Source organism: Lithobates pipiens, unplaced genomic scaffold, assembly GCF_037356315.1.
Source record: "Lithobates pipiens isolate NorthernLeopardFrog02 unplaced genomic scaffold, aLitPip1_a1.2 Scaffold_22, whole genome shotgun sequence".
In the NCBI taxonomy this organism is placed as follows: Eukaryota; Metazoa; Chordata; class Amphibia; order Anura; family Ranidae; genus Lithobates; species Lithobates pipiens.
In genome coordinates this window covers 21847280-21862084 of record NW_027507784.1, presented here as the reverse complement: position 1 = coordinate 21862084, position 14805 = coordinate 21847280, and the positions used below count along the sequence as shown (strand labels likewise).

At 44.0% G+C, this 14805-nt stretch overlaps 1 protein-coding gene across 6 annotated transcripts in view; it reads right to left on the bottom strand.

Moving 5' to 3' along the window:
- The window catches only part of LOC143923394 (uncharacterized), a 372703-nt gene that overhangs the window by 238108 nt on the left and 119790 nt on the right, over positions 1-14805 (bottom strand). For 4 of the 6 annotated variants that reach the window (XM_077447049.1, XM_077447046.1, XM_077447047.1 and 1 more), the window contains 2 exons: positions 3160-3345; positions 140-189 (listed from right to left, as the gene is read on the bottom strand). In XM_077447049.1, coding sequence (XP_077303175.1) covers positions 140-189; positions 3160-3345 — 236 coding nt within the window. The remainder of the gene's footprint in view (positions 1-139; positions 190-3159; positions 3346-14805) is intronic. The other 2 variants (XM_077447050.1, XM_077447051.1) reach the window with 1 other exon arrangement.

Below are 14805 nucleotides of genomic sequence, written 5' to 3'. Positions count from 1 at the left end.
AAGAAAAGGTAATAAATAAGAGATCGTAAGTATACTCTAAAATATTGCTTAATTCTGTCCATCAAAACATTATGAACATTCAAATGCCATATTTCAAACATATAAATAAAGTCCCATAAATTCTTCTTTTATTACTCACATTTAATGTTTTTTCGGTTTGTGGAGCGAGATCTACTTTGTGAGGATGTTCTGTAAAAAATAAAAATCCATTTATAATTTTGAGTACAAAAAAGAGCTTTCCTGTATAGCTCTGTAAGAGTGTCAAGGCGCGTACACACGGGCGGACTGTCTGTCCAACTTAGTCCGCTCGTGTGTGGGCTTCAGCAGACTTTTTCAGCGGACAGTCTGGCGGACTAAGTCTTTCGGAATTTCCGTAATATTGTCCGTCCAACTTTGGTTTCAGCGGACAGTCCGCTCGTGAGTAGGCAAGTTGGACGGACTAAGTATGGCGCATGCTCAGAAAGGATTTACACGGCGAAGGTTGCATTGCAGTGTATTGGACGTCGTATTTCTAGTCCCGTCGTACGTGCTGTACATGTCATCGCGCAAGTTTTCAACGGACTGTCTGTTCATCGTGTGTGGTCATGTCCGTTTATTCAAAAGTAGGACGGACTGTCCGTCGGATTGTCTGACGGACTTAGTTGGCCAGACAGTCCGCCCGTGTGTACGTGGCTTAAGACTGAAGAGTAGCTTTTCCTCTAGACATAGTAACTGAAATAAAATCTAAAATAAGTATTATTATCCAAAGGTGGTTACAGATACCCTCTATTTATTCCATATATGTATTAATTTGTTTATTTCTATAGGTAGATAGTCTATTAAAACTCTGATATTGATACTGTTGCTAACACAATAATATAATATTAGCTATGGAAACAAACACACTGCTTAATAAAACAACGTCTTATTTATTTTCCAAGAAAATAGGAAAATGCTAACATGAAAACACTAAAGGAAGATATTACAAAGCATATAAAAAAAGAACATCACAGGTACTTATGGCAAGGTGGTCCCCACTCATCAGCTGGGCTCAGAGAACCATCAGACTAGAGCCAAGAGTGAAAAAGGGACAGTCATTTGGCCCAACCCTATTGTATTTCATCATCAACAACATCATCTGAGGGTGTCGTTGATGACGAAACACATCCGGGTTGGGCCAAATGACTGCCAGTTGTGATATCAGCATGCAAATCGGGACACGGCTTTTGCTATTGCGAAACAGCAGAGCAGCGTGCAGTAGGAGACACCGCCTTGGTTTTTACCCATCTGGATGTATGCTGATTTCATTTGTTGACTGCTGATAGGAAATTTGTTTACAGTAGGGGCAAGTCCTAAAAGGGGAGGGGCATTTTTTAATTTAATAAAGCTTTTAAATGGAATTACGCTATGGCTCTTTTTTCTTTTGCTCTGGAATGTGTTGACCGGCAGGAGATCCATCCCTTGGTCTCCAATAGAGTATGAGGTGAAATCCATTCAGAGTGAATATCCGTGATTGATGTTGATGCCGATTTCCCAGCATTGTCTGGTAAGAGTTTAATCACAAGGGGGTTTATCCACCCCCCCTTCATCTCATGTACGGAGGTGTTGGTGGCAGGTTATCACTGCAAATGTGTTAAACGAGATCTACTTTATATCTGGCTGGACTTTCACTATCTATACACTTGGGATTAATCATTAAATTGCAAACTGCAACAGACTTTTTTTTCACATGCACTTTATATGATAGAGCACATCTGTAATAAGCATATTGTGTTCATTTATATGTAGAAATATATATGGAAAATGTGCAGCGCCAAGCAAAAAATGAACCCCAGATGATGCCTATTTAGGCGAAACGCATCGCTGATCCCCTGGTTACTGTCTATTTTGAAGCCCTTGTTTTTACTCTGCAAAATGTAAGTGCAACTCTTATGTTTACAACAATAAATATTCCTTACGGAATTACGCTATGTGCCCTGTTCTTCCTCTCTTTTCTCTGTATGGTTGGGCTTGTTTGCCCATTTTGTTTTACCTGCTTTATCCATCGTTTTGGAGTGTTTGCCTGAAGACCGTATCCACATAGTGAGCTGGAATTCCCTGGTCATCCTGTAAAATCTGTACAAGAGTCCTCATATAATATTTAGGCAAAGTCAACCAATTTTCTCTTGGGGACCCAGGATTAAGTCTACAGGAAAACCACCAACAGAGATCAGCTTGTCTGTAGTAATATAGAGCCCCGTCTTCTTTTTCTTTTTTCGGTTTATGTGATATTCCTTGGAGCTCTCATCTAAAATCAAAGCTTTGTTACTCCCTGCTTTGGAGACATTGCCTCTTTGGGCTATGGAAAACTTTGGTCGGTGATCACCTGGAGCGCTTACCTTCGTCTGAGATAGAGGACGTCTATGGGAGGACTGTTGGTTGAGATCGATTTCCATTAAGAGCTGGAATACAATCCCTTTGGGATTACACGCATTTTTGACCCACTGTCGTATGACAGGTGGGCCCAACATTTCCGGTAAGGGTATTCAACTTATCTCTATTGATTGCTGTGTCTTCAGACATTACTACAGACAAGCTGATCTCTGTCGGTGGTTTTCCTGTAGCCTTAATCCTGGGTCCCCAAGAGAGAATTGGTTGACTTTGCCTAAATATTATATGAGGACTCTCGTGCAGATTGATACACTATTAATTGTTTGAATTTTTTGCTATGTGACTTTACTGATATCACGTTTTTTTCACATATAAGTTGTATGTGTATTCCACTGGGGATTGCACATTATACATATTGTTGTTCACACAGATAAGTGTGAGACTTCCCTGTGGTTCAACACAGGTTGCTTACACTTTTCCTACAAATTATCTTTAGATTTTATGTACATTTATTTTTTCCTTTAGCGCTACATTTTATTGTTTCACATTTATATATATATATTTCTCCTACTCCATAAGCGCTTGTATTTGGAAGGGCTGGTTTTAGTTTGTATTTTAGATATCATCTACTGTATGTACTTCATCTGTGTATTAGTCTGGAGTTCCACTTTAAGTTCCTGTGCTCTTCCTATCACTGTTCCCATCACTTCCCAGATCACAGTTGTCGGCCTTCAGCCCTATATTCTACATTTATTCAAAGGACAGAATTGTTTAGGAACATTACAGGTGAAATCAGTTAAAGGAAATGACCTGACATATGGAGAAATGGCTGTAATGTCTTTAGTTTCTGGACCAGTTTCATTTCATCCTCTTTATCTTTATGTGAAATGGGACAAAGACCTTGAGTTAATTTCTCAATATCCGAACGTTTCTTCTTTAATGACATCATCTCTTTACCCTGAACGTCATCAATTATCATAACCACATTTCCCTTTCCTGTGCACAAAATGAAAGTAATAATTAGTATTGTTAATTTCATAGATAATTAGATACATCATTTCTTTATTGTCATTGCAATTAGTCACAATATTAGTAATTATTACTGACTATTATTGGTTGCCCCCCCCCAGTCTTATCATCACCCATCTCTAACCCAACAGCCCCTATTTCAGTCTTATACTCTCCTGTACTACCATCCAGCGGGAAATTGTTCATGAAGAACCAGAGCTGCATTTCAGAATCTTACACTTGTAAATGCACGCATGTACTAACTTCATTCAATCTCATGCTGAGTTTCAACACAGAATGCACCAATGAATGAATGGAGACTGTGGAGATGAGTGAATTTAGATCGCATAGAGGAAAAAATTAAGAAATGCAATAGTGGACTAAATTAAGAGTGCATAGAGGACTGAATGGAGACTGTATAGAGGATTGAATGTAGACTGCACAGAGGACTGAATGAAGACTGTAAAGAGGACTGAATGGAGACTGCATAGAGGATCAAATGGAGACTGCATAGAGGACTGAATGAAGACTGCATAGAGGATTGAATGGAAACTGTATAGAGCACTGAATTGAGGACTGAATGGAGAATTCATAGAGGAGTGAATGGAGACTGCATAGAGGATTGAATGGAGACTGCATAGAGGATCGAATGGAGACTGCATAGAGGACTGAATGGAAACTGTATAGAGAACTGAATGGAGACTGCATAGAGGAGTGAATGGAGACTGCATAGAGGAGTGAATGGAGACTGCATAGAGGAGTGAATGGAGACTGTATAGAGGACTGAATGGAGAATATGTTGAGGACCAATAATAGACTGCATAGAGGACTGAAAAGAGACTATGATGAGGACCAAATATAGACTGCATAGAGGACTGAATGGAGACTGTATAGAGGACTGAATGGAGACTGTATAGAGGACTGAATGGAGACTGCATAGATGACCAAATATAGACTGTCCTGAGGACCAAATATAGACCGCATAGAGGAGTGAATAGAGACTGTATAGAGGACTTAATGGAGATTGTGTTGAGGACTGGATATAGACTGTATAGAGGATTGAATGAAGATTGTGTTGAGGAGGGGCGTGGCCTGACTGAGCATGGAGTAGGACCTGCACACCCAGGGCTCCGTCTATTAATCCTGGTTTGCAGTGATCCTCCACTCCTTTAATCCTCCCACCCGTGTGGGCTACCTGCCGGGGGACCCCCTGTATACCCTACCGGTTTTTCGGCCTCCCGGCGACCCGGTCGGAGCGGCGCCGACCCGCACGGCGGCCGCATTTAGGCGAGACCGCGGCTTCGGCCTACCCACGGAGGTCCGCGGCCATCTTGGTGCACCCAGGCTCTGGACCAGCGCTGGGCCTTGTGCATCCCGTCCTCCCATCCAGCCTGCCTACTATGCTGTACAGCCATCCGGCTGCCTGCACAGAGGGGTGAGTCTCCTGCACTACTGTGACTGGGCAGGTCTTGGGCTCTGGCCTGTGCCTGGAGGTCCGCGGCCGTTTTGGTACACCCCATCCTTCAGCCATTACTGGGCCTTGTGTCTGCTGTCTTCTCCCTTCTCTGCCTGTAATACCCTGCCTGGCTGTACCTGTCACACATAAGCTTCGTACTATGTCCCCTCCGGGGAGCCGTAAATCTGCCGCGGCAAAGCTCGCGCAGTACCGTCGGAATGAGGGAGAGGAGGCTGAGGAGGATGGTGTCGCTGAGAGGGCAGGAGGGGAGCGTGGGCAGGGAGACACGGACAAATTACTAGAAGCGATCACACTCTGCAGGACATCCCTCACCGCCCAGATCGAGGAAGTTAAAACGGACATATCTCTAATTAGACAAGATTTACGGAAAATCCGCGAACGGGTCACGGAGACGGAAACCCGCATCAGTTCGGTGGAAGATATCCTCCCGCCGATACAGGCTAGATCTGAACGCATGCAGGGACAGATTAACCAGCTGCTCGCCAAGCAGGACGACATGGAAAATCGCCTGAGGAGATGTAATCTCCGCTTCGTCGGTCTCCCGGAGGGAGCGGAAGGTAAAGACCCGACATCTTTCCTTGAACAACTGCTGATAACCACGTACGGTCGAGAGGCCTACTCCTCCGTGCTGGTGGTGGAAAGAGCTCATAGGATGCCAGCTAAGCCTCCTCCTCAAGGGGCTCCCCCCCGTACCTTTATTGCGAAACTTTTAAATTACAAAGATCGGGATGCTGCGTTGCGGCTGGCGAGAGAGAGGGGCAATATCCCGGTGGGAAACATCAAAGTGGCAATATTTCCTGACTTCTCGGCCGAGATACAGAGGCGTCGACAGAGCTTTCTGGAAGCCAAACGCAGACTGCGCGACCGCCACCTGAAGTATTCCATGCTTTTTCCTGCACGCCTGAGGGTGGAACATGATGGCCGTGTATCATTCTTCGAGGATCCTCGCGAGGTCATCTCCTGGCTGGAGCGTAGACCTGCACAGGGCAGGGGCGACTGACGGCACATCAGGTGAGCCGTATGGCATGCCGCTACTGTTCCATATCTCCATCACCATTTGGCCTGTCTTCCTCACACTTGAAACATAGTCACCCTGTCTTGCGCCCCACATTGGCGGGTTCACGTTGTTGTGCTTTGCTGGGCCGGGGAGACGGGTAGACCTCGGTTTTTCTACTGCCACGACCGCTGATATATAATCCTTCCTACGAAATACAGAGCACTGGATTTCTGAAACATCCTCCTGTGATTTCGGATATTTTGAGTGGACTTACTATATCTCACTGTCCCCCTCCGCGGGGGTTCTATATATTTTTTTTCTTTTTTTTTTTTTTATATACTCCTGAACTTATTTGCCACACGGGGCTGCAGAGGTGTGTTTGTCCTACAAGCCTCATGCATAGTGCAGCAAATTTTTGCCTCACTAACCACTGGGAATTATAACTATGCAAATGAACAGAGCGACTGGGTCTCACTGCCTCTTCTCTACACTAACATGTGGGGGCGCGCAATTTGGCCCCATTTTCATTCATCTTTGTGGTGGCTGGCTCGGAACCACTACTTGTCCCAGTGGATAACACTGTTCATTATCTTCTCCTCACATGCAAAGTTATGTTGTTTCCCAGATGGACGTTTACAGTTGTTAAGGGATCATGCCTGCACAAGTTGGGGTGGGTGTAAGGCGGGGAGGGGGGAGGGGGTTGTTCAACAGTTATTTTTGCAATTTGTACATGTACATACAGTGTCTCAGGAACCAAATTTGGGAAAATGTATATCTGTTGAAGAGGTGCCGCATACAGTGTTTGATGTACTCCAGTTCTTCTATATATTATATTTTTCGCTAGCCCTAAAGATATGTGTCCTACTGAGGCAAGGTTACGCACCCTACGCGGCACCATGGCGACTATAAAATTTCTCACGTGGAATGTGAGGGGCCTGCGCGAGAAAATTAAGCGCTCGGCCGCCCTGGCATTCCTCAAAAAACAGTGTGCTGACGTGGTGGTGCTGGTCGAGACACATGTTGAGGGCAGACTCCAAATGGCTCTTCGCCGCCCCTGGGTTGGGTGGGCGTACCACTCCACCTATACGACTCATGCTAGGGGTGTCTCATTATTGATAGCCAAATCGGTACATTTTGAGCTCTGTGAACTCCTAACTGATCCCCACGGTCGGTATGTATTTCTTCATGCTAAGCTCTACGGTGAACCGTTCCTTCTCATGGCTTTCTACATACCTCCTCCCTTTAGTGTAACAGTGCTCCTAGATGGCTTTACCTTCATGTCCCGTAACCCCACGATACCAGTGATCTGGTTAGGCGACTTTAACACAACCCTATGTCCAGCCTTGGATAGACTACAGACATCGCAGACAACAGTAGCCAGTGCTGCTGCGACTAAATTCTCTAAACTCATCTCCACCTTTCACCTTGTAGACACATGGAGGCACAACTTCCCGTACACCCGAGCCTATTCCTGTTTCTCTCCTACCCACAACTCTATGTCCCGCATAGATTTCATTCTGGTATCCCACACCCTAGCTCCACGGATCCTTGAAACAGCGTTTTGCCCCAGGTTACTATCCGATCACAGTCCATACTGGACCACCCTTAGCATCCCTATTGATAAACCACCAAGGCCATGGCGATTGAACCCGTTCTGGCTCTCACTGCTTCCAGAGGATGATGGGCTCATCACCCAATGGAGGCAATACTTCTTGGAAAATGACCACACGGCATCTGTTGCTGCGGTGTGGGATTCATTTAAACTATACGCCCGTGCTGCCCTGATCTCACACATAAACAAAATCAAATCAGATTCCGCTGGAGTGTTTGACAGGGCAGTAGCGGAGCTTGTCTCCACTGAACGGGAATACGCAGCCGATCCCACCCCGGCGACAGCGGCCCAGCTTAAAATGCAGACTAGAGTGGTGACTCAACTCCAGTATACGAAAGCTCGTCAAAAGCTCTTCTTTACTAAGCAGAAACTCTTTGAATATGGTGAAAAGGCAGGCAAGCTCCTTGCTTACCTAGTGCATAGCGAAGACAGGCCCCCAGTTGTCATTACCCTACATGGCCCGGGGGGGAGTCAGATCACGGACCCATGCAGTGTTACCTCTCAGTTCAGAGAGTTTTTTGCGGATCTCTATAAAACAACAGTGACAGACCTGACAGACGTACAGTCCACTTTCCTTCACAGCATTACCTTCCCCCAGTTGACGAAAGAACAAAAAGATTCACTTGAGGCACCCCTTACCACGGAAGAAATAGACGCCGCGATCTCCAGCTTTGCTAGATCCAAATCCTCTGGATCTGATGGACTCCCTGTTGAATTTTACTCCCAATTTAGAGAATTACTAACTCCCAAACTGCTTGCTCTATTCAATCACCTATTTGATACCTTCACCCTGCCCCCCTCCATGCGGGAAGCGACAATAGTCCTCATCCCCAAACCGGGGAAGGACCCGGGTTACCCCGAATCCTATCGTCCTATTTCTCTACTGCAAGTAGATATTAAAATACTAGCTAAAGTACTGTCCCTTCGATTGAACCAAGTCATTCTGTCCCTCATACATGCAGATCAAGCAGGATTTATGCCAGGCCGCAACACATCCTTTAACCTACGCAAACTGTATATTAACCTCCAGGCTATGCACACAGAAGTTGGGTCAAGGGTGGTGGTGACACTGGACACGGCAAAGGCGTTCGACTCGGTGGAATGGAGTTATCTCTGGAGCTGCTTGGAGGGCTATGGCTTTGGACCACGTTTCATTCAGTGGGTTCAACTGCTGTATCAGGCGCCCACGGCCCGGGTGGTGGCCAACGGCTGGCCGTCTCGAATGTTTGACCTCGGCAGAGGCACGAGACAAGGCTGCCCTCTTTCACCACTGTTATACGCCCTGGCCGCGGAACCCTTGGCCATATCCATCCGAGCTAACCCAGAGATCAGGGGACTGAGCCATGGCGCCCTGACCGAAAAGATCAGCATGTATGCTGACGACACACTGCTATACCTGGCGAACTCGGGCCCCTCTTTGCAGGCGGCTCTTGAGACAATCGAGAGGTTTGGGACCTTTTCTGGGTTAAAAATTAATTGGGGGAAGTCCCAAATTCTTCCACTTGACAGCTTCCCACCGACTGAATCTCAGGACAGTCTGCCATTACGACGAGTCAGTGTCATTAAGTATCTGGGGGTGTGTGTCTCCAGATCACCGGCGGACTATACACATTTAAATTTAAGCCCTCTAATTTCCCACATTCAGTCCAAACTGAGGGCCTGGGCCCGACTGCCGCTGGGGATTTGGGGTCGTATAAATCTTATTAAAATGGTCCTTTTACCCAAGATACTCTATATCCTCTGGCACTCCCCGGTGTACTTACCCCTGAAGCATTTTAAGTCCCTTGAGGCCCTGCTCAAACCCTTTGTGTGGGGAACCAACAGACACAAATTAGCTTGGCAGGCGCTTAAAAGCCCCACGGACCTAGGGGGCACTGCCCTTCCCGATTTTTTTTTTTTTTTTTTTTTTCACAAAGGTTTTTATTGGTTGAACAGCAAATAAAAATCTGATGAAACATTACAGTAAGTAAATCGTACATATGTGCTACATAAGGTGTTTTTGAACAAAACTAAATTTGATATGATCAGATAATATTGAGAGGGTATGCAGGATTACCGTTGAGCATTACTAAGTTTTTTTTTTCAGTAGAAAGGTGCTCACTCTCCAAGAGAGAGAAAGGAAAGGGAAGGGGAGAAAAAAAAAAAACAAAGGGATTTAATCAGGAGTGAACGGGTGACAGAATACATTGTGTATTCATTCTCACATCACACGTACCTTATCATGTAAAAGTAGACCGTAAAGAAAGTATTTAGTTATCCTATGGAGGACTTATAAGCCTGAGAGTTTTTGTAGTCGATCCAGTTGGACCATGTTGCAGTAAAGTTAGGCCGCGTACACACGCGCGGACTGTTCGCCCAACTTTGTCCGTCCAACAGTTTGGGCGGACAGTCCGCTCAAACTTAGCATGGGCGGACAAGCCCACACACGACGAACGAACAGTTTGCTGAAACCGTGCGCGATGACGTTTCGACACGTACGACGGATCGAAAATTTCGACGTACAATACACTTCAATGCAACTTTCCGACGTGGAAATCCTTTCTGAGCATGCGCGAGACTTAGTTGGCCGAACAAGCCTACACACGAGCGAACAGTCCGCTGAAACCTTGTTTCAGCGGACAGTTTTTCGGAATTTCCGTAAGACCTTGTTCGGCCAACTGTCCGCTGAAACTGTCCGCTGAAGCCCCACACACGAGCGGACTGTCCGCCCAAACACTGTTCAGCGGACAAGGTTGGGCGAACAGTCCGCGCGTGTGTACGCGGCCTTAGAGATTTTCTCTTGTGAGATGCTTATGAGTTCCTCTATAGTTTCAATGTTGTTGATCCTATGAAACCATTCTTTTTTTGATGGTGTTATATGTTCACGCCAGTGGCATGGAATACAGTGTCTTGCTGCGTTGATCATGAACATTGTTAATGATTTTAGGTAACGTTTTTTGGGGGTTGTGGTGTGATGTAAAAGGTATTGCTCTGGTTTAAATTGTATGACTTCTGAAGTTACCAGGGTGATGGTTTCGTGGACCATCTTCCAAAAGTCCTGGATTAGTGGGCAGGACCACCAAATGTGTACCATCGAGCCTTCTTCAGTAAGACATCTCCAGCATCTGTCGGAGACCTGGGGGTAAAATTTGTGCAAAAGGTTGGGGGTTCTGTACCATCTAGAGAGTATTTTAAAGCCGCACTCTTGTGTGGCTACATTTAGTGAGCCTTTATGCGCGTAAGAGAATATGGTTTCCCAATTGTCATCAGAGAGATTTAGATTTAGATCTCGTTCCCAGGCTTGACATGACGGGATGGAGAACTCTGGACCATTCATGAATAGTGAATTGTAGAGTTTTGATATGTTATGTCTTTGTGGGTCTTTTTTTGTACACAGAACTTCCAGTGTCGTGGGAGCTCTGGTCCAAAGGTGGGCTGTTTCAGTTCTGGTCAGAAAGTGTCTTATCTGTAGGTAATTCCACTGTGTAATTAGAATTGGATTTTTATCTTTGTTGATGTCCTCAAAAGATAGTAGCTTCTTGTTATCAAAAAAGTGTTTGACAAGCACTTCCTTGTGAGGCCATGAATCTTTAAGAAATCTCCCCTCAATACCTGGGGGGAAATCTTGATTATTTTGTAAAGGTGTGAGAGGGCCTATCCATGGGGAAGGGACACTTTTTTTGTAAGCTTCATAAAATATTTCCAGAGTAGGTCCTATGAGAGGATGGGATTTAATGTCTTTTGGGTGATGTGTTGGGTTTATCCAAGGTAGGTGTTTAATTGGTCTAGTAAATTGTGATTGTTCTAGCGTCACCCAGTCTTTAATTTTTTGATGAATGTTCCAATCGACTATACGCGTCAGTAGGGCTGCCTGATGATATTTTCTTAGATCGGGGAGTGCTATTCCCCCTCTGTTTTTAGGTAAGTTTAATCTTGTGAATTTAATTCTGGGGGGTTTGCCCCTCCAGATAAAGGTTGAGCAAGCTTTACGGAAGGAAGTAAAAAGAGATGATGGTAGTCTGATGGGAATTGTTTGCATTGCATATAAAAATCTTGGTATGATTGTCATTTTTATTAGTGAAGCTCTGCCGAACCATGATATGTTGAGGGAGTTCCATCTTTTTAGATCATCTCGGGTGTCTTTTAAGATGGGCAGAAAATTCAATTTGAAGAGGTTGTTTAGGTTTGTTGGGATTTCAATTCCGAGGTAAGTTATACTTTGTTTGGCCCAGGAGAATGAGAAGTTGCGTTTGCATAGGTCAACAGTATTTGGGGGCAATGATATGTTGAGGGCTATAGATTTAGTGTGATTTATTTTTAGATTGGATATGAGTTGAAAATATTCGAGATCTTGAATGACATTGGGCAGTGAGATATGGGGCTGTGAGAGGAAAAGGAGCATATCGTCCGCAAAGGCAGCGACTTTGTATGTATGTTTGTTGATTTCTATGCCTTTAATGTCAGGATTGGATCTAATTTTGTTTAGGAGGGGCTCTAGTGTAAGAACAAACAATAATGGTGAAAGGGGACAGCCCTGTCTTGTTCCGTTTCTTAACTTGAAGGCGCTCGACAGGTGGCCGTTAACTCGTACACGTGCTGTAGGGTTGGAATAGAGTGCTTTGATATAGGCTCTCATCTGAGGTAAAAAACCTATGCGCATTAGAACTGCGTCCATAAAGTCCCAGGCCACTCTGTCGAACGCCTTCTCTGCATCAAGAGACAAGAAAAAACCTTGTTTGTTTTTGGAAGTTAACCAATGATTAATGTTTAAGGCTTTGGTTGTATTATCTCTTCCCTCTCTTCCAGGGATAAATCCTACTTGGTCAAGCGAGATGAGTGATGAGAGAAGAGGAATGATTCTATTGGCTAAAATTTTTGCGTATATTTTGACATCAACATTTATTAAAGAGATTGGCCTGTAATTTGTGACTAGAGTCAGATCTTTTCCTTCCTTGGGTATAACAGATATATGTGCTTCAAGTAATTGTTTTGGGGGATGTTGTTCAGAATGGAGTGATTGGAATGTTTTCAGGAACCTTGGTTTCAATATATTAGTGAATGTTTTATAATATTGTAGGGGAAGGCCATCGGGACCTGGTGCCTTGCCTACTTTCATGTCTTTAATAGCTTTATCAAATTCCCTCTCGGAGATGGGGGCTTCTAATTCTTGTGCCGTGTTCTCATCTATTTGAGGTGAGCTGTATTTTCCAAGAAAGTCTTGGATGAGTTTTGCTCTCTTGTCAGAGTTATGGGGACATTGGGGATTAGAGGGAATATTGTATAGAGATTGATAGTACACTTCAAATTGTTTGGCAATTTCGTCATTCGAAGAGTATGAGTTGCCTTGTTTATCTCTTATCTGATGAATTGTTGCGGCAACTTTTTTATTTTGAACAGCCTTTGCTAATAGTCTTCCACTTTTATTGCCCTGCTCGTAGTAAATTTTGTGTCTTAATATATATTGCCTCTTTGTTTTTAAGTTCAGCTCCTCTGAGAGTAATGCTCTCATTTTTGTCAATTCTTCAAAAGTGGAGATTGCGACATTCTGTTTGTGTGAAATTTCTAATTTGTGGATTTGTTCTATTAGTGATTTGATTTTGGCTTGTTTCATTTTTTTGATTTTAGTTAGTTTATTGATAAATTCACCTCTGATGACGCACTTGTGCGCTTCCCATTGAGTCAGGAAGGACGTTTCCCCATTTTCATTACGTTCAAAGTATTCTTTTAGTTTGTCTTTGAAATAGAGTACGTCTGTGTGGTCTTTCAGGACAGAGGTGTTGAGTCTCCAAGTCTTGGTAATGGTAATTTTCCCTGGGAGGGTCAAGGTCATGGTAATAGGGTGATGGTCAGATAAGGTCATGGTTTCTATAGAAGAATGTTTTAGTAGCCCAAGATCAGATTGGGACATAAAGAAAAAGTCTATTCTAGAATATTTTTGGTGAACTGTAGAGTAGTAAGTAAAATCCTTAGATTGAGGGTGCAGAGTTCTCCATGTGTCGTGAAGCATTAATTCTTGTAGTTGGAGTTTGATTTGTTTCAATGCTCTATAGGGTAGGCTCGATGTACCATTTGAGGTATCTATCAGGGGATTAAGGGGAACGTTAAAGTCTCCCCCTAGAATGAGTATGCCAGAGGCGAAATTCGTTAATAGGTCTTTTATCTTTCGGAAGAAGGCCACTTGTTTCGTGTTGGGTGCGTATATGTTCGCTATTGTAATGGGATGGTGGTCTAACTTTCCTTTGAGAAAAATATATCTCCCCCCGGGTCTTGCATCGTGTCTTGGATCTGTAAAGAAGTTTGTTTAGAGATAAGGATAGATACCCCCTTGGTTTTTCCTTCTGGGTTTGTAGCATGGAATGCAGTTGGGTATCTCTTGTCGTGCATCTTGGGAATGCTATTAGTTTTAAAATGGGTCTCTTGTATGCATACAATATTTGCTTTTAGTTTATGAGCTTCGTTTAAAAGTTTAGTTCTCTTTGTGGGTATGTTGAGCCCTTTGGTGTTTATTGATACTAGTTTGATTGATGGTGAGATTGTTTTTTGTTTGGGGATAGACATTTTGATGTATTTTTCGTATTGTAAAAAAAAAAAAAAAAAAAAAAAAAGGAAGGGGGGGGGGCGGGTGAGTTAGGGGTGGTTACCTTAAAAAGGGGTAACGATTAAGAGAGCCGGAGGTAAGATTAGACCAGCTAATCGTTCCTAAATGTGGGGACCGGCAGGTTCAAGGATGGAGAGGGGGATCTCCTCCTTGCGTGGGTGCGAGGTCCAACAGAGGACGGAAGGGATCCCAGTCTCTTTCTTCCTAATGTTATTTCAAATTGAGCAAAGAGTATGGATCTCTTTCGTTTATTTTTGTTTGATTTATAATGAGTTAGGGCACTCAGGGACAGTCGTCTATGATGAATAGCTGTGCGTCTATTACAGGGCTTAAAGAGTTTAGAAAATGCTTTGTATGGGATGTAAGCACGTTTCGGAGTGTTTGAGGGTAGATTGGGTGGCTAATGGTATTTGTATAGATATGGGGAGTTATTTTGTCTTTCAACCAATGGGCTGATAGGCCATATGAGGTCTAGGAGGGCAGCGATGGCGAGCAGTCAGTTACATTTTTTGTGGCTGTGTAGAATGGCCATTAAGTTGTGTTCTGGCAGTTAGGGATGGAGTTCGAGGTAGGGTTTTGAGAGTAAAGGAGTGTGAACAGGGGTTTGGCTTGGATTTGAGGATGAAGCACCATCTTAGTTATATTGTTAAACAAGTTTGGTTATAACCTTGAGTTATTGAAAAACCTTTTATTTTAAACAATTCCACAGAAGTGACTCAGTAAGAAAACAGAGCGTAGGTACGATCCAGTCCTGTCACATAGAGACCATAGATAATCTCTAAGTA